The sequence below is a fragment of the Carettochelys insculpta genome, chromosome 3 (genome assembly GCF_033958435.1).
Source record: "Carettochelys insculpta isolate YL-2023 chromosome 3, ASM3395843v1, whole genome shotgun sequence".
Classification (NCBI taxonomy): domain Eukaryota; kingdom Metazoa; phylum Chordata; order Testudines; family Carettochelyidae; genus Carettochelys; species Carettochelys insculpta.
Genome location: NC_134139.1, coordinates 144,743,833 through 144,763,778, shown reverse-complemented (window position 1 = coordinate 144,763,778; position 19,946 = coordinate 144,743,833). Strand labels below are relative to the sequence as shown.

At 45.5% G+C, this 19,946-nt stretch overlaps 1 protein-coding gene across 1 annotated transcript in view; it reads right to left on the bottom strand.

Moving 5' to 3' along the window:
• Nucleotides 1-5,662: 5,662 nt before the first annotated feature.
• The window catches only part of ME1 (malic enzyme 1), a 257,621-nt gene continuing 243,337 nt past the window's right edge, over nt 5,663-19,946 (bottom strand). Inside the window, exons 13-14 of the mRNA XM_074990961.1 lie at nt 9,270-9,368; nt 5,663-6,133 (exon numbers count right to left, since the gene is read on the bottom strand). Coding sequence (XP_074847062.1) covers nt 5,966-6,133; nt 9,270-9,368 — 267 coding nt within the window. The 3' untranslated portion in view covers nt 5,663-5,965. The remainder of the gene's footprint in view (nt 6,134-9,269; nt 9,369-19,946) is intronic.

Below are 19,946 nucleotides of genomic sequence, written 5' to 3'. Positions count from 1 at the left end.
TTCTAAGTATATGAAAAGTAAGTTATTAGGAAAATATGATCAGTGTATTTGTATATGCAAAGGTGTCTTCTGAAGTAGTTGAAAGAGACTTTTTTAAAATCAGTTACAAAAATCAGTACTTCAAGAGCTGCAGTGAATGAGACAGTCCTTAAAAATAACAAACCACATTTTTAGTGACTTGTATTTTAAGAACAGCATATAATGATTTGTAGCCTAGTAGAAAGTTTGTTACTTTCACCCCTGGACTGCAGGAGAAGGAAAACAGTATACCTGTGCATAGGCTCTTAAACACAGAGGAGCACTGTTTGCATCAACCTTCTATGCCCTCCTTCCCAATATCTACCCCCCTCAGCCCCCCGCCCCCATTTCCAGGCTTTATGCACCTCACCCCAAATCCACATCCCCCATACCCAAGCTTTATCCTCCAGCTGGCAGACCCACCCCATCCCTGGGATTAACTTGCCTCAGCCCTAAACTGGCCCCTGGGACTAACCTGTTTGTGGTGGTGGTGGCGGCTGGGGAGCCTGCAGTAGGTGACCACATGCACTCAGTGGAAGGAAGGCACGTGGTCTGCTAGTGGGGATGAGCTAAGCCATGCCCACCAAAGGGTTGTGGCCCCTTGTGTAGCAGGAAGAGTGATGGGCTCTCTGCCCTGCTGTGGCTGGCATAATGGAACTAAATTCAATTGGCTTAATGGCCAGATCCTTCACACCCCACGCTGACCATTAATGTGTCAGCAGCGGCAAGGCAGAGAGGTGCAGAGGCCTCAGCCCTGGCAACATCCAGAGCTGCACTTGACTCCTTAGAGATATACATGGAGCTCTGGGAACTGTAGGTTGCCAACCCCTGGTATAGAAGAGACAGCCCAAACAAGCATGCATAGAAATTGTTCAGATATGTACACACTTCATATTGGTGAAGCACACCCCCTCCATATATGCATTCCAAGCTGTTAGCATATGATGTTTTAAAGATTTGATACCAAACTGAAAAGAAAAACTAAAATCTGTAGCAGATTGTTTTAGAACATAAGAATTCAAATGTTTTAAAACCACAAAAATGGAGAAAAGGATGAAGTTGAGGCCCAAATAGTGTGGCCCAGTTGTTAAATCTAAATATTTATAGGTAAATAATTGTCTAAACAGTAAACTGTTTATTCAGATTGTTTTATCTGGGGCTTTGATAGTGTTTCTTAAGCTCAGAGGTGGCGTTGGGTTGTGAGTGCTTTTAGTTTTGCACCAGCCCATATTGAATTTTATGCATTAATCTACTTAATGCTTTCTTAGCATTCCATCCACCAAAATAAATCCTACTCTTTACTTAGACTGTAAGTGTTTTGCAACAATATTTAGCTGCTTGTACTTGTGCTACTAACTGAAATTTCCAGGAAAAGTTAAATAAAACCCAAAAATGAAGGATCTTAATTATGTTTGTGAGATTTACATGTGTAAATGTGTGCTAAGTCTCTACCTGATGCCATGCAATCAGCATTTAGCACCTCTTGCTCCATGAGCCAGCCTGTGAAGCAGTGGTTGTGATTTGAATAATACCATGATATAGTACTCAGAATTACATAGTCTGCTTAGGTACTCACCTACATGTCACTTGGTAGTTTCTTCAGGTTTAGGCCTATAGTAATTTTTTTTTGGGGGGGTATAAACTTGGATGTGGAAGAAGAGGGATGTAGTGCCAATGACACTGTTCCATGCTGTAGTCTGTGCACTACCCGCGCTCTGTAAAGCCTCAATTCAAAGCTTTTTTAAAGAGAAGAAATGCTCTATTGTTTTAATTTTTTTAAACTTACTCTTCATTTATTCCTTTATTGCTTCAAAACCATGCAATTTTATTGCTGTTATCCATTGTCCTTCATGTTCCTTCCATCTGCTGTCTTGTTACCACCACTCCTCCCATTATATTAGCTTTTAACTGTTTTGGCCAAAGATTGTGTGATTTGCTGTACAGTGAATTGCCATAGATGGTTTTGGGTAATAAATGTGGGGGATTTGGCTTTTCCTTTTTCCTTAATTTTTATAGATGGCTCATTTTATTGGTGGTTCTTTGCATTCTGCACACACACTCCTCTAACCTGTCATTCTTTCCATCTCACAAACCAGGGCAATACCTGGTTATAGTAGAAAATGTCAGATCACACACACTGTTTCAGGGTGTGGTGTTTGCTAGTGTTTCACTGGATGGCACTCTTCTACCTAAAGCAGTACGGATACTGTAATTTACATGAGAAATCTCAGAAGCAGTACGGATACTGTAACTTAAATGAGAAATCGCAGAAGTTGGATTTCTTTTGTATTTCCAAAATGGTAGACTATCAGAAAATTTCATGCCAGTAACCTATTGTGTACTGAACCACAAGAATGTTGCTGAACAATACAAATGGCTCCATAGAGCCAGGAACCACTGTGGCATATTACATACAAGACCTAAACCACTGATAAGACCATTTGTAATTACACTAGGATATTGTGAATGGTATCCTTTTTAAAAGGAACCCTATAGAAAGGTTCTAAAATTAGTTCCAACCATTGGAAAGCAACAAATATGTGTAATCCAGGTTGAACCATGGTGGTCTAGTACCTTCTCATCTGGCAAAAATAATAATCCACAAGGATTTTAGTTAGCCTCCAGCCACTTATCATGATTGGTGCCAAGTTTCTCATGGTCCCATAAAGTTTGTTTACAGTCACCAGTCCTGGCTTTCCATGTTCTGTGCTGTTAGTTAACTAATTTATGCCCCTAAATGTCTAAGAGCTCAGCAAGTAGTAGAAGTACTGGTAACGTGCCAGACAATATTGACCTTCCATGGTCTGGCAAATTCTCTCACTTGGCACCGGTCATGTCCCAAGGGTGCCAGACTACAGAGGTTTCAACCTGTAGGGGAAATAAGAGGAAAATTTATGGGGATGTACTGAAAATTTAAATTGGAGCAGGACAGACCCAATTTAGGGTTCAAGATAGTTTAAATATTCTTTTCATGTAGTTTTTTTTTTTTTTTTTTTTTTAAGAAGAAGACACTTGTAGTATAGACTGGCATATCAATCCAGTATAGGGGAAACTGTTAATTGATAAATGCCTTTTCTATACCAATAATAAATCCAGAGCAATGAAGGTGATAATATACCAACATGATTAAGGGCAGGCACACCAAGACAACAACTTCTACACAAATGCAAATATCATTGCCAGATACAGATTTTCATACCTGAGAGCTTACAAATAAAGGGTACAGAATGAGATCTGAAAACAGCAATTTCATCTGAAAACATATGTTGGAAGAATAAGTATATTCAGCATTGAGTGTTTAAGGATTACTGTAGGAACAATGCCAAAGAAATAAAAATGAACAATGTACTGATCAGCACAGCCAGATTCTAAAGGGAATATATGTTCCTAATTATATTTTTTTCTTGGTTAAAAATGATTTGGATAGTATTGAAATTTGTTATAAGACTGCAAACTTTTGCTTCATAGTCTGTTTTAATACACCCTAGCCTAAAATACTTAAAGATTTCTAAATTGCATATAAAGAGTGCACACATTAGGATTTAATCAGTGATACAGAGGAGGCCTGCTAAGCCGATGGCTAATGTCAGTATGCCAGTCTACAAAATATTTAGTTACAAAGAATCATATTCACAAACTTTTTATATGCTCTTTGTGCCCAAATATACAGTACAGAGGATTTTCAAAAGCCTGGAGTCAGAGAACCACATACAAAAGTGTACCAAGTAAGAGAGAAACTGTTTTTTTTACCTGGGGGTGTATAGGTGGGTGTGTGGGTGTGAAGTCGTACAGGTTTAATATACACAAACATGTAAAAGTAAAATCTCTGAATTTTTAGAAACGTGCTTTTGAGTCCTTTTGTTCAAGCACTTCTCCTAAATGGTAAGAGCTAGGACCACCAAATTTGTTGTGCTACTTCCTCCTAACTTAAAACAAGATCAGGGTTTGGCTGTGTCAGTAAAATGAGACGTGCCTGGAATGGGACTGTTTTCCATAAAATGGAAAGGGAGGGAGGGGGGTTGCTAGGAGTCACAGTTATAGGTTACATCCACACTACAGTGATCTTTCAAAAGAAGTTCTTCTGGAAGATCTCCTTTGAAAAAGTGCATCCACACACAAAAAAGTGGACTGAAAGGGCAATCTGCTCTTTCAAAAGAACCGACCGGGACTGAAAAATCTGGTGCCGGGAGGACTGCTCTTTCAAAAATGGATTTGCTGAGCATCTACGCATTTTTTTCTCCCCAAAAGAAGCTTTTGAAAGAATGCACTTCTAATCCGAGAGCAGAAGAGGGTTTCTAGAATAAGAGCTACATTCTTTCAATTTCAGATTGAAAGAGCACATTGTGTGTGCAGACGCTTTGTGTGTTTTCAAAAAAGGGCTAGATTTTCTGAAAGAACTTGCTAGTGTAGATGCAGCCATACTGCATCATGGCACAGGATGCAGCAAGGGACTGGAGATGGGGATTGGGACAGTTGGAGGCAGGTAAGCTTCCTAAATACCACGTGGGGAAGCAAGGTTCCCACCACAGGCAGCTCCAGGGATCCCTGTGGGCTCCTACACCCTCCCACTCACCAGCCCCCCTTCCCTGAACCCATACTCACCCCCAAACCCTGACTCCTCCTCACCCTCAAATCCTGATTCCTGCACCACCAACAGCCCATTGCCCTGAGCACCTCCTTACCCCTCAACCCTGAGCTCTGCATCCCCACATACTCCTCCAGCTCCTGCCCTGAGCCCCTCCTTAAGGACCTCAACAACTCTGAGTAACTGCTATAAAATATATACAGTAAACTCATATCTGTCAGGATAACAAAGTTCGGCAGCACTCCCCCACCCGCCCCAGCTCTTGCTCCACTGCTGCTCTGTTACTTTGTTGGTGGGAATGGCAGGGGGCAGCTCGCGCAGGGCCCTGCCACGTGGGAAGCCACTCTGAGTGGCGGGCACTGGGCAGGAGAGTGGAGGAGCTGCCAGCTGCACACACACAGTACAGAAGCCACCAGAGTAAGGAGGAGTAGCTGTAGCAACAACTGGGGTAGGACTGGTTAATTGAGAATTCTGATGCTTTGAACACCAGTTAAAACAGAGTTTTAACAAACATGGATAAATAAATCACATAACCACATCTTCCAAAAAGTCAGTTATGTATTGAAATTGTCTTATGGACACTTCCTTTTTTGGTGAAATGAATACTGAAGATTAACATAGCTACTTTATATTAGTAAAGACCAAGACTAGAAGTAGAAACATGTAGATGTTGAAGGAATATTCATTAACTTCTCTCATTAGAAAACTCTCGACTGCTGCCATTTCACCTTCATGACTTCAAATATACAGTTTTTCCTATGAAAAATATTCTACACTTAATGTTTGTTAAAACAAAAATGTTTGTTATTTTATATACAAATTGTACTGAGCCCTTCCCTACTTTAACAGATTATGCATTCTTAGGTTATTTAGTTTGTCAGTTTGGACCTAATCCTGATTTCATTGAAATTAGTGATAGCAGTGAGAGCAGGATTTAATCATCTATTACAATGTATTATAGTATGTCAGAAATGTATAGAGATGCAGTTCTCCATAACTGATATCTTCCATAACATGAGCTCAAAATCATAAGCAAAAACAGGAAACATTTGTCAGAAGTCTGTTGCTCAAGTTGATTTTTATTCTTATGTGTAGTTATTTTAGCCACTTACTCAACTAAATTGAAATAAAAATAGAGTCAAGAAAAAATTAGTCTTATTGTAAGTTTTCACCATCTTAAATTAATTTTTAGATTTGACAGAAAACTATTACATATTTGATTGCTTTCAAATATTGCTACCTTCTTCATTTTCTATTAAATGAATCTATTAAAGATTTTAAAAAATCATAACTTTTTAGATTTGACAGGAAAGTAATACATATTTTAACTACTTCAACTGCTGCTACCCTATTCATTTTCTTTTAAAGATTTCCACTCTGTATTTTCATGGCTTCCTTTGGCCATACGTAAGAGTCCACCACAAAGCTGTCATAATCGGTGCTATAAACCTGAGAGCGAATGAATGCTTCCTTGTCTTCAGGTTCAGGATAGAAAGATGCTGTCTTATTGCTGTAGGCTTGTTCTGCAATCTGGAAACACAAAACAGATTTGATACTAGAACCAGTTAACTTTATTCGAATGCTACACCAAGGCTATGTCTACACTAGCCCCAAACTTCGAAATGGCCATGCAAATGGCCATTTCGAAGTTTACTAATGAAGCACTGACATACATATTCAGTGGCTCATTAGCATGTGGGCGGCGGCAGCACTTCAAAACTGACGCGGCTCACTGCCGCGCGGCTTGTTCAGATGGGGCTCCTTTTCGAAAGGATCCCAGCAACTTCAAAGTCCCCTTATTCCTATGAGCAGATGGGAATAAGGGGACTTCAAAGTAGGCGGGGTCCTTTCGAAAAGGAGCCCCGTCTGAACAAGCTGCGTCAATTTCGAAGTGCCGCGGCAGCCCACATGTTAATGAGGCGTTGAATATGTATTTCAGTGCTTCATTAGTAAACTTTGAAATGGCCATTTGCATGGCCATTTTGAAGTTTGGGACTAGTGTAGACACAGCCCAAAAGTAAGAGTAGAAATGATGACAGCTCAAAATTTAACATAAAATACTAGATCCTCTGCTGGTGTAAAACCACAGATTTATATGACTTTACATCAGGTGTGGACCTGGCCACAACTGAAGTGATACTCTACTCCCAGGAGAAGATGGTGCCTGCACCTTCTCTATTTCCACATCCACTTTTCCTTAATAACCAGACCATCCAGAACACCAAGATGCCATCTCTCCTTCCAGAGCAGGAAACTGGGTCAGAATATTCTTACCACTATCTATTTATTCCCTTTCTGTCCTCCTGTTTCCCAGTGTTTACCCAGAAAACCCACCAGTTTTCATCCATTTTTCATTTTTTTAATCACATTCCTGGGAAATTTTAAATAAAATAAAAAAAGAAGCCACTTACGCATCATTAAAGCATCTGTGGCTTCAGAGAAAATAAAATACAAAAGGAATCAACTCATTTTCCACAATGGCCTCTTTCTCAGTTAACTGAGAAAATCTTCACTCTTCTTCTTCATCCCGAGAAATTCTAGCCCAGTTTTTGTTTTCCCACTTCTGTCAGGGACAGTAGCGTGACTCTTGGCTGCTGCCTCTGAGAGGAATGGTTTCCCTACTCCTGTCGGGGCATCAGTTGTGTAAACCTGCGTGTATCACGGGGGGTTACTTTAGCTAGCCTGATTGGAGCTAGCGTAGCTCCAATTAGGGGAGAGAACCAACGAGAAATGAATTAAGCAAGTTACAAATTTTCCATTTTTTAGTTACATATTTGCTAAGTTAAAAAAGAGGTTAATTTTGTTACAGTGAGTAGAGGAGAATTGCCAGCACTTTTAGAGAGGATTTGCCAAGCACAAAGCAATCTGACTTTGGCCTGAGAAGTTTGCTTGATGTTTTGACATCTGTACAGGTATTATGAACCTGAAAAGAAGTGAACTACAACAAGGCTTTTTATATGTACCTGGGATTCCGTTACCAATGACTCAAAGGGAACTCATTCCACAGATAGCAAGTTATTGACAACACTGCTCTTTCAAAAGGCTGTTCAGTAAATGGGATTATGTATAACATAATAACCCACTCAGAAATAAAACTGAGAACTCATTGGAGACTGAAAGCCATGGGGAAGGCAGAACTAGGACTAGGTCTGTTGTTTTTAGGACTGCCAAATCCATGGGTTATCCAGTTACTTTGGGCATTTTATAAGCTACAGACATAGGACAGTCATTTGGATAAATTCCAGGCATGAAAAACTCATATTTGACTTCATAAAAAATTACTTGTTCTGACGGGCCAAGATAAGGAAGATTGGAATAGAATCAAGCAGCAACAGGCCAAACAAAGGCAGGCAGAGACTGCCATGTAAGAAGGCAGTTATTCTCCTGAAAGGCAACTGAAGGAAAGAAAATTATTGACAATATATTCTTGAGGGGTAGCCGTTAACTCTGTAGTTTTGCAAAATGAAGCAAGCAGTCCTGTAGCACCTTAAAGATTAACAAATTAAAAGAGGGAGGCAGGGAGAAGAAAAAGGGACAGAGAGAAAAAAATCTCAGGGAAGTGTGAATTAAGTGGGATGTCTGTCATCTCTGCAAATATCAAAGGTGGGGAAATTATCCTTGTACTGTGTAAGATAGTTGAGATCTTTGTTGAGTCTACAGTAATAGGTATCAAACTTATGAATGAATTTCAATTCAGATGTCTCCCTTTGTAATCTGGTGTTGAAATCTCTTTGTTGTAATACATAAAACATTGAGTGATTAACTGAGTGTTCTGCCAAGTTAAAGTGCTCAGACTCTTAATGTCTGATTTGGGTCCATTCATCCTTAGAGGAAGGGATTGTCCACTTTGTCCAATATACATAGCAGAGGGGCAGATGATGGCATATATCACATTAGCTGAAGTGCAAGAATATGAGCCTCTGATGGTGTGACTGACAAGGTTAGGGCCAGTGATGGTGTCCCTAGTGTGGATATGTGAACAAAGCTGACAATGGGCTTTGTTGAAAGGAAAGGTTCCAGGGTTAGTATTTCTGTGGTTATGGTGTGTGAGAATTTTCTTGAGGCTGGGTGGCTGTTTGTAGAAAAGAACAGGCCCATCAGCCTGTGAGAGTGAGGGATCATGTTCCAGTATAGGTAGTAGATAGTCAGTAATGCACTATAGGGGTGCAAGTTCAGGGCTATAGGTGATGACATTTCCACCAGCCCTGTCCACATTATCTACATCTCTGCCCTCTTTCATCTCCCTGCCCCTCCCTCCTCTTAATTATTATATTTAGCTGATTTATATTTACCTAATAAATAATATTGTTAGTTCTTCAGGGGCTGCAGGGCTGCTTGCTTTAGTTTATTGACAATATATGGTTCTAAACTCCATAGACCAAGTGCCATGAACAGCACATGTGATTAACCAGGTTATACAGAATAGGATGTAGAAACATCATTCTACTCTAGTCACCTGAAATTAAACACAGCATATTTTCAGCTCAGAGTCTTGTACCTAAAATTGTGTCAATTTTAAAACATTGTAAAACTGCCTCTGCTTAATATCAAGATTGATTCAGAACTAATGAATTCTGAAAATATTTTACTTCAACTAATCTAATTTTAACATACACAAGTGTGTGAGCAGTGTAGAGAGACTTCAGAATTAATTTAAATCATTTACCTTCACAGCGATTTTCAGTGACACATCTCGAATAGTGACTAATGGAGGGTACAGACGACCTTCCTCTAAATGTTTCTTTGAAACCTGTTGAGCTATCACCTACAAATAAAGCAGATGTATTGAATTTTAATCCCCCAAGTTGACTTTACAAATAAATCAGTTGAAAAGTAACTTTCATACTAAATACACTTTATGATTTTGCCAGATGAAAAGTTCTCCGCACAGCACTGCTACTCACAGGACTTATATCTATTATATTGTAGAAAATACATTCATGAAAATACAAACCCATTGATGCTGCAGATTCTCCAGGTGGGGCCCTCGATCCATACTGGATATGTCCATGAAAAAAAACTATGGATGGCAATGGAGTCACAAATATTGTTGGGAAGCAGATACCAGGTGAGTGTTTTGAGCATGTGGGATGGAGCTATGTTTGCCTTGTTCATGTAATTCTTGGCAGGGAATATACTGACCTGAGCCAGAAGCATAGTGCTCTGAGGTGAATTCTGGCAAGTGGCATCCCTTGTGTTCACATGAACATATGGCCTACATTGTAAAGCGGGTCTGTACTGTCACATCAGGTGTGAAATCACTGCACTGAGTAACCAATGGAATGTGAGGAATCTGCCTTGGGGTAGGTGAGTCCTTGATATGGAGGCCTCAATCCTGATGAGTAGGAACGTTATCACCTGCGATGACAGTCTGAACCTCCGTAATCCGACACCCTCAGGACCTGACTGGTGCTAAATGAGTTTGCTGAACCATGGGCAGTCAATACTGTCTAGCAGCATTAAAACCACTTCCACTTCTTAATGGGCTCTTAGAAGACATTTAAGGGCAAATGAGAGCTAAATAACAGCACAGAAAACTGAGAGCCAGGACTGGTGGCTGTAAGCAAACTTTATGGGGCCACAGGAAACTTGACCACACCCATGGCAAGTGGACATCCAGCCAATTAAAGTCATTCCAGACCACTGATGTTGCTGGACAAGAGTGTGTCAGATGTGAGAGGTCAGCAACCTTTCTGAGGCAGAGTGCCAAAATTTGACCTTTTGACCGCTACATACAGTCCAAGTGCCGGTGATGCTTTTTAAAGTCATCAATAGTCTTACTTACAACAGTTTCATTAATAAATTAAGATGCAGAGCTTTACTGCTTACGTGGAGGTTGGTAGCATTAGCTGGTCTTTTGTTACTTCTCAGGTGGCATGGCTTTGAGCAAGATCCCAGATGCATGGGGGAGGAGGGGGGAGACTGAGCTCCCGCCTTGCGTGCCAATGAAAATCTGCTTGCATGCCAGTCTTGGCACCTCTGCCAGGGACTGCTGACCCCTGCCTTAAATATTGGCTAACCACTCAGTTTGAAAAGGGGTTATGTTACACAACCTTATTTTAAATTCTGTTGAAAAAGGAAATGCTGGTTGGGACAAGGGCAAGTTATATACCCAGTACATTCTCATGCATGAAAACTATTGCTATCAAACTATCAGCATTTTGTATTACTCTTGGAAAGCATATTGGCCACTAAAACCCACTAGAGGGAGCCATAATAATTAAGAATAGAAAAGATAATCCCATTTTTTATTTTATTTTGGTTTTTCAGTTAACAGCTAGCAGTTGTTTGCTTTTCCAACTAAAGGTAAACAAGCTCTTTGATTAAAAAAAAAAAGGTATATTTGTCAGAAGAATATTTGAGATCCGTTGTCTGTAATCTGATTTGTTCTTAAATGTAATTGTTAGTATTTTGCTGGGGACATGATGCTTGAAGAAATTAGCTGCTGTTATTTTTAAGTATTGCAGGGAAAATTCAGAAGTGGAATGTTTTGTGGCAGGACACCACAGATAAAAAGAATAAAATCTGGACACTATTTGTGATGAGACCAGTGTCAAACTTAGCTCACATGGAAACTAAGTGAGCTCCTCTATTCTACTTCTGTAACCAGGCATTTGAAACAAACAAATATTTTCAAAGGAAATTTCACATTCTTCAAGTGAAATATGACTAATTAAAAGCATTTTCAATTGATTTATGTTTTTAATAGAAAGGAAAATGGTCAAGCATTAAAATGGATGTCACCAAGACTGGTCACAATATCTGTATATTTTCAGAACATAATTTCTATAATGAAAACATATTTTCTGTAATGAAGAGAATTAACAGGATTATCTCTGAAGTAAATTAACTGTAGGCTTCATCGTGCCAAGAGTATTTCACTACTTCACAATTCTTTGACATTTTTGTTGTACTTGGTAAAATTTAGAGGAACAGGTAATGTTCCTTGTTATTACAGAGAAATTGCCTGCAATTAGGAGGCATTATCACTCACAATACTTGAGGTTTATCATCAAAAATCAGTTACATTCTAGGTCACTTGGCATAAAGGACAGAACACCTGAAAACAGAATCTGAGGTACTTACAATAAGTGAACTGTTCCTTCTATCAGAATAATTGAAGTAGCAACACAAGAGGCCAGCAGTTACAGGCATGAAGCCTGGCTTCATATTTTCAATAGCTCTCATTTCAGAGAAGTCTATATTACATGCTGAGAAAGTCTTTTCATTTAACAGACATGTTTTGGGAGTCTTAAAATCTAGAGCTTGCTTGGCACTTCCATCCACAATTGTTTCTCAGCTTTAATATAATAATTAATTCAAAACTTACATGAAAAGCAAGGTACACTTGAGCTACATTTGCACTGAGATAAATTCGACTTTTAATGAATTAGATTTTTAACCTCATTCTTATGAATTCTAATTTAGGTGTCCACAAACCTTCTTGAAATTCCACCCATCATTTTTCCATGTCGACTTTCCGCGTCCCTATTGCCCTATGCAAGTTCAACAGCAAGAGCAGTGCATTGTGGGTACCTATCCCACAGTGCCATAGCTCCGCTTACTTGTGGGTGTTTCATGTTAGAATCCCAAAATGCAAAGCACTGTCCCAGAATTCAGAGCACCCACTAACAGAATTCAGACCTCACCCAAACCCGCCTGGGTTCCCTGTGCCGCATGTCCTCTGCAGACGTTGGTGTAGTGGCAGGCACATGTACTATCAACCCTGTCCACCCCGCCTGGTTCCATCAGCTCCACATCCGCTGCAGATGTTGGTGTAATGGCAGGCAGCTGTGCCCTCAGCTCTCCCCCAAATCCACCTGGGTTCCCTGTGCCTGCATCCTCTATGGATGTTGGCACCGCAAAGAAAGGTTACTCACCGTAGTAACGGTGGTTCTTCGAGATGTGTCCCCGTGGGTGCTCCACATTAGGTGTCGGGCTCGCCCGGCGCCGCAGATCGGATCTTCCAAGCAGTTTCTGCCGGACCGCGCATGCGCCGGTGCGCGCCGCTCCCCCGCGCGCTCCCGGCCATGTGCGCGATCCGGTCCCCGCCAGTTCCTTGACCAACCGCCTCGGATGCTCCTGCAAAACACTAAACAGAGATCCGGAGCGGGGAGGATGGGCGGGTAGTGGAGCACCCACGGGGACACATCTCGAAGAACCACCGTTACTACGGTGAGTAACCTTTCTTTCTTCTTCGAGTGTCCCCGTGGGTGCTCCACATTAGGTGACTACCCAGCAGTAACCCAAGATAGGAGGTGGGTAATCGGATTATGTGCAGCTTGTCCCCGAGAGGACCGCTGCCAAGAGACGGGTATCCTCTTGGAATACCCTGTGAAGGGCGTAATGTTTGGCGAAGGTGTCACAGGATGACCAGGTCGCCACTCTGCAAATGTCTTTTAGCGCAACGCCCTTGAAAAAAGACTGTTGATGCTGCCACCGCCCTAGTGGAATGAGCCCTGGGCGTGGCCAGTAAAGGAGTCTTTTTGAGTTTGTAGCACATTTTTATGCAAGATACGATGTGCTTAGAGATTCTCTGCGAAGAGAGACATTCTCCTTTTGATTTGGGAGCGATAGAGACTAGGAGCCTATCCGTTCTCCGGAAGGACTTGGTCCTGTCCATATAGAAAGCTAGCGCCTGCTCACGTCCAGGAGGTGTAGGCGCACCTCTTTGTTAGAGTTATGAGGCTTTGGATAAACAAGGGTAAACAATAGGTTCGTTAGTATGAAACTCAGAAAGAAACTTTAGGAACAAAGGCTGGATGCAGCCGTATGGTTACCGCCTCCTTGGAAAAACAGCGCAGGGCGGCGTTGCCATAACTGCCTCAAGCTCGCTCACCCTGCGAGCTGACGTGATTGCGAGAAGAAAGGTCGTCTTCATCATAAGGAGGCAGAGGGAAACCGTGGCCAAAGGCTCAAACGGTGGTCCCCTTTTCGCATTAAGCACCAGGTCCGAGTTCCACAGAGGTGGAAGCGGTTTCTGAGGGGGGTATAGGCTTACCAGCCCTTTGAAGAACCTGGTAACCATGGGATGGGCGAACACCGTGTGCCCTTCCTCTTCGTGTCTGAACACCAAAATGGCGGCCAGGTGGACCTGAAACGAGGATAGCGAGAGTCCTCCTCTCTTGAGGTCCAGTAAATACTCTAATATCACAGCCATAGGCACCGAAAGGGGGCTAGCTGTTTGGTAGAACACCATGCCGTAAAGCGAGTCCATTTCTGCTTGAAGGTCTTCCTGGTGGAAGTCCTCCTGCTACTTTCTAGGACTTGCTGCACTTCCTCCGTACATGTGCTCTCTAGGGAGCTGAGCCATGGATTAACCACGTTTGTAGTCGCAGGCTTTGGGGGTGCGGATGCACTATGGACCCCTGGGCTTGCGTGAGCAGATCCCGCGCCACCGGAGGGGACCTCAGTGGCCGGTCCGACATGCGCAGGAATAGGGGGAACCATTGCTGTCGATCCCACGTTGGGATCTATCGGGATCATTCAGGTTCCTTCCCTCCTGGCTTTCTGCAACACTTTGTGGATGAGCACTGTGGGAGGGAAAGCGTAAAGCAGGGGGCCCCTCCATGAGATCGCGAAGGCATCCCTCAGGGACCCCCGTCCCAGTCCTGCCCTGGAGCAGAATTGTGGGCACTTCTTGTTGTGCTGAGTAGCAAACAGGGTCTATCTGGGGAAAAACCCCATGCGTGGAAAAATCGGTTGCAGCAGATCGGGACGGATCTGCCACTCGTGCGTGAGTGCGAAACGCCTGCTCAGCTGGTCTGCCTTCACATTGCGAGCGCCTGGTAAGTACGAGGCTTTCAAGGTTACATTGTTGGCGATGCAGCAGTTCCACAACCGGACTGCTTCTACACATAAGGCACGGGACCGAGCTCCTCCTTGCCGATTTATATAAAACATGGTGGAGGTATCGTCTGTACTGATCCCGACTACCTTGCCTTTCAGTTGGTCTCGAAAGTGTCTGCAGGCGTTGAACACTGCTTTGAGCTCCAGTATATTTGTGTGCAGTGACTGCTCCATAGAGGACCACAGCCCTTGCGTCACCTCTTCGCCCATGTGTGCTCCCCACCCTATGAGGGGGGCATCTGTAGTAAGAAAAACCAATACGTGTGGTTGGTGGAAGGGTACCCTTGTTAGCAGGTTCTCTGGGTTTACCCACCATTGCAGGGATTTGCGCACCTCCGTTGTGGGCGACGCCATCCTGTGAACAGTGTGTGCTGCCGGTTTGTATACGCTCGCCAGCCAATGCTGCATGCTGCGCATGTGTAACCTGGCGTTCTGTTGTACGAAACGTTGCTGCTGCCATGTGGCCCAGCTGCTGTAAGCACGTCAGAACCGGCACCATAGGGCTGAAGGTGAAGCCTTGCGCGAGGGAGCCGATGGCCCGAAAGCGAGTCTCTGGTAGATACGCCCTCGCTGTAATAGAATTTATGCGTGCCCCTACGAACTCTATGTCCTGTGTGGGGTCTGTCTTTGATTTTGTCAGATTGATAAGCAGGCCGAGCGAAGAGAACGTGCCTGCTGTGACACATATTATGCGTAGTACCTCCTCCTTTGAGGCCCCTTTGAGTAGGCAGTCATTCAGATACTGGAATATAAATACCCCGTCTGTGCAGGTAGGCTGACACCACTGCCAAGGTCTTGGTGAAGACTCTGGGGGCTGAGGAGAGCCCAAACGGTAGGACCTTGTAAGTCGAGGGCTGCGAACCAATCTCCATCGTCTAGTGCCGTAAGGATGGAGGCGTTTGTGATCATCCGAAAACGTTGCTTGCGCAGGTACCGGTGAGGCCTCGAAAATCTAAGATGGACCTCCCCGTGAGGAAGTACCTCGAGTAGAACCTTCTCCCTTGCAGTTGCTCCGGCACTCTTTCCACTGCCCCTACGAGCATGAGATGGTCTACCTCCTGCTTGAGCCTCGCTACATGGGAGGTCTCCTGGAGGTGGGGCCCCGGGTGGAGGTCATGGCGGTGGGAGCAACTGGGAGGGGATGGCGTACCCCGTGGCTATGATCTCCAGCACCCATGTGTCTGTGGTGATCCTTTGCCACTGGTTATAAAATGGTCGGATGATGGCCTTGAGCACTGGTTTCGTGCCCTCTGGAAGCGAGTCCATGAGGGAGGTCAACCTAATGTGGTTGTTGAAATTATGGTTCGCTAGATGCGCTGCGTAATTTGCCATTGGCAACAGTAGCGTGGAGGAGGAGTAGACCTTTCTGCCCAACAGCTCTAGCTTTTTGGCATGTTTGTTTATTCCCCCACGTTGCGACGACTCCGCCACCAAAGAATTTGGTTGTGGGTGGCTGAACAGGAACTCCATGCCCTTCGTGGGCACGAAGTATTTTTTTTTTTTTTTTTTTTTTTTTTTTCGCTCTTTTGTGGACAGGCGGAATAGTCGCAGGAGTCTGCCATATCATAGTGGCAGGCTCCAAGATTGCGTCATCAGCGGTATTGCTATTTTGGAGGAGGCCGGAGGTCTCAGATTTTTGAGGAGCTTATGGTGTTGCTCTTGCACCTTTGCTGTCTGGAAGCCTTGCATGAAGGCCACCCTCGTAAAACAGCTCTTGGAACTGTTTGAGATCGTCCGGAGGATGGACGCCCCCCGGGGCCGTAGCCTCATCCGGGGAGGAAAGCGAGGAACCGCTGGGGTACGTCTTTCTGGACCCTTCCGGTTCCTGCTGATGATGGTACACCCTCTCACTAGAGGTGTGCGAGGAAAAATCTCGGGGTTCCATAACCAGTCCCCCCTGAGATGCTTAAGTCTCTGTCCCCGGTCACAATTGCCCTTGGGGGTACGAGATCGTTCGTAGGGATCTTTCCCTAGTAGATTGCCGATGGTGTCTATGCCCTGCGTGGTAGGGGCGACCACGGCAGTATAAGCACTGGTCTTGGGAAGGTGACCTAGACCACTCCCTTGGTGCATACCCTTTGCGTCTGGGGGAGGGAGACCGTCGAGACCCTGGAGAGAGCGACTTTGCCTAATAGTCCAGCGGTTCAAATCCCAGGAAGGGTGGAGGTGGTCCCAGCCAGGGTGAGGCTGGTTGCAGAAATGGAGAAGGGGGCTCTGGGTAGGCCAAGGAGGGGGGGGACCCCTGCCTTCTAGTTGGAGTCTGCAACATAGCGGAGGGCTGTGAGAAAGCAACTACACAGCCCTGTGCGGAGAGGGGCTGCAATGCCTCCTCTTGTGTGCAGTCTTCCCCCTCCCTTGAGGAGGTAACTCCGCCCCTGACATACAGGGGATCCCGGCCACGTCCGCACCGAGCTCGGCACACTCGAAGTCGGTGCCGCATGTGCGGTGTCCTTCGGTGCCGGCAGGCTGCGTGCCTGCGCGCTCTGCACCGCCGGTTTTCCAGGGGTCGGTGGTACCGGCGCTTGTTTAGCCGCCGCCCTGCCTGCGGTGCGGGGCGGCTGGCTGATTATCGAAGGGTGAGCCGCTTGCACGTGGCTCTCCGTGCCGCCGCCGATCAGCTGTTGCTGCGGCTGGGGGCTGCTCGCTCCTCCCGTCCCGCTCGTTGTTGCTGCCGGCAGGGATCGGGCTGGGGGGCATACAGGGCATTCCGGCGTCCGCACCGAGCTCGGCACGCTCAAGGGCGGTGCCGCACGTGCGGTGTCCTCCAGTGCCGGCAGGCTACGTGCCTGCGCGCTCTGCACCGCCGGTTCCCCAGGGGTCGGTGCCGCTGCCTGCGGTGCCGCTGGTACCAGCGCTTGTTTAGCCGCCGCCCTGCCTGCGGTGCGGGGCAGCTGGCTGATTATCGGAGGCTGAGCTGCTTCCACGTGGCTCTCCGTGCCGCCGCTGATCAGCTGTTGCTGCGGCTGGGGGCTGCTCGCTCCTCCCGTCCCGCTCGCTGTTGCTGCCGGCAGGGATCGGGCTGGGGAGCATACAGGGGATTCCGGCCCCGTCTGCACCGAGCTCGGCACGCTCGAGGGCGATGCCGCATGTGCGGTGTCCTCCGGTGCCGGCAGGCTGCGTGCCTGCGCGCTCTGCACCGCCGGTTCCCCGGGGGTCGGTGCCGCTGCCTGCGGTGCCGCCAGTACCGGCGTTTGCTTAGCCGCCGCCCTGCCTGCGGTGCGGGGCGGCTGGCTGAGTATTGGAGGCTGAGCCGCTTCCACGTGGCTCTCCGTGCCGCCGCCGATCAGCTGTTGCTGCGGCTGGGGGCTGCTTGCTCCTCCCGTCCCGCTCGCTGTTGCTGCCGGCAGGGATCGGGCTGGAGATACTTTCCTCCGTTTCTGCGCTGATGGGGTGAGGGAGGCAGCTTTCCTTTTAAGGGCCCCGGAGGGTCCCTCCTGCTGCGGCCGCTCCGGCACTTCTGGCTGGAGGGCCTTGTCAAGAAGCAGCATTTTTTTTTTTTTAAAAGCCTGAAGAGGACATTGTTGGTGAGTCTTTGTGTTTTTAAGTGGGTACTTAGCACCTTCTTTGTGCCGTTTTCCCCGTCCGATGGTCTGCCTTAGCCGGAGGGCTGATAGCCCTAGCTCCTGGCCTCCGGCGCTTGTTACTGGGACTGGCTGAGCTGTCCCTCTCCTAGCTTGTTCGTTGTTGTTTTTTTTTTTTTTTTTTTTTTTTACAAAATAACAAACGGCTAGCTTATAGTAGCCTAAGTGCCTGAAAAAACTTTAAGAAAAAACAGATAAAGCCATTGAATACACTACTTGGCCTTAGCCTAGTTGGATTCCGTCTGCAGCCGACGGCGGTTAAGAGGAACTGGCGGGGACCGGATCGCGCACATGGCCGGGAGCGCGCGGGGGAGCGGCGCGCACCGGCGCATGCGCGGTCCGGCAGAAACTGCTTGGAAGATCCGATCTGCGGCGCCGGGCGAGCCCGACACCTAATGTGGAGCACCCACGGGGACACTCGAAGAAGAACAGGCAGCTGTGCCATCAGCCCTGTCCACCCCTGCCCAGTTCTGTGAGCCGTGTGTCCAGTCCTTTATATTTGCAGGCCTGGGCACTGCAGAATTCAAATTCTAATTCTTATTCAATCAAAAATTCACCAGCTTCCTGTGATCTTCTTCTGGTGCACCTGGATGGAAAGCAGGAGAGAAAGCAGCAGCCATACATAGAGGGTCACCACAAACCTTTGTGGGATACATATGGGACACTTCTGGAGGCTAATAAATTAAAAGAGATGGCGCTTCCACACTAGCCTTTATTTTAAATTTGAAATTGACGCTATACCCATCCCCCATGTAATATCAACATGTTGCTATTGGTATTAAGGCTCACTAATTCAAGCTAATGGTATTTACAGTGAAAACAGTGACATTTTAACATTGAGCTAACTCCTTTAAATTTAATTTTATCTCGCAGCATAGACACAGCTTTTGATTTTGGTTCTTTATGGGAGGCTTATAGCCCTTTTCTCCCCTCTACCCATCTCCAGGACTTCAATGGAATCTTCAAACATCTCTTACCCTCAATTATTTGTGGCCCTTGCTGGTGGGGGTTCTTAGCAGCCCATCAGTGTTACTCCTTGCTCTTGCTTGTTCACACAGTTCAATACAGGCTGTTGTTTCCAGAACAATTAGTGCCTGCAGTATGAGATCGGCTGTGTCTGTTCCATTCCTGTAAGTATCTTGAATGGCTGTGCATTAACTTCTGTACTACCAAGACTCAGGCTATGTCTATACTACACGATATAGTCGAATTTACAGCAGTTATTTTGATTTTACAGCATCACGATCTTCACTGTAAATATCATTACCTTGATTTTAGGGAGCAATAAGATCAATATAACCCTGTTGAAAGTGGCTGGATGTAGCATCAAGCTTCAAATTTAAAAGTTCGAATGAAGGCTAGTGTGGAAGCACCATGTCTTTGAATCAAATTCCTTAGCTTTCAGAGGTGTCCCGTATGTATCGCACAATGCCCCACAGTCCTCCATTCTGGCCGCTTCCATCTCCGCTGCTCTCCAGGTGCACAGGAGTTAGGTAACAGGAAGCCTGAAAATTTGAATTCAGCACCAGGAAGCCTGTGGCTGTGGGGTCGTGCTTGTATGAGAGGCTGAGAAATTTTTCTTTGCTATCAGCGCTGTGAGCGCATCTACCCATTAAAAATACCTCCAACACAGAGTTCACGGTTCTGCCTCCCTCTGCAAGCTGAGCACTTGGATTCTTTCCTCCTGCGCTGATGCCAGCCCCCGCCCCTCCACACCATGTAGCCACTACGTTCTTGTGGGGGGTGGGCGGGGGGAGGTCATACTAGTATGATTAAAGGTCTAGAGAATGTGACCTATGAAAAAAGGTTGAAAGAATTGGGCTTGTTTAGTTTGGAAAAGAGAAGATTGAGGAGAGACGTGATAGCGGTTTTCAGGTATCTAAAAGGGAGTCATAAGGAGGAAGGAGAAAACT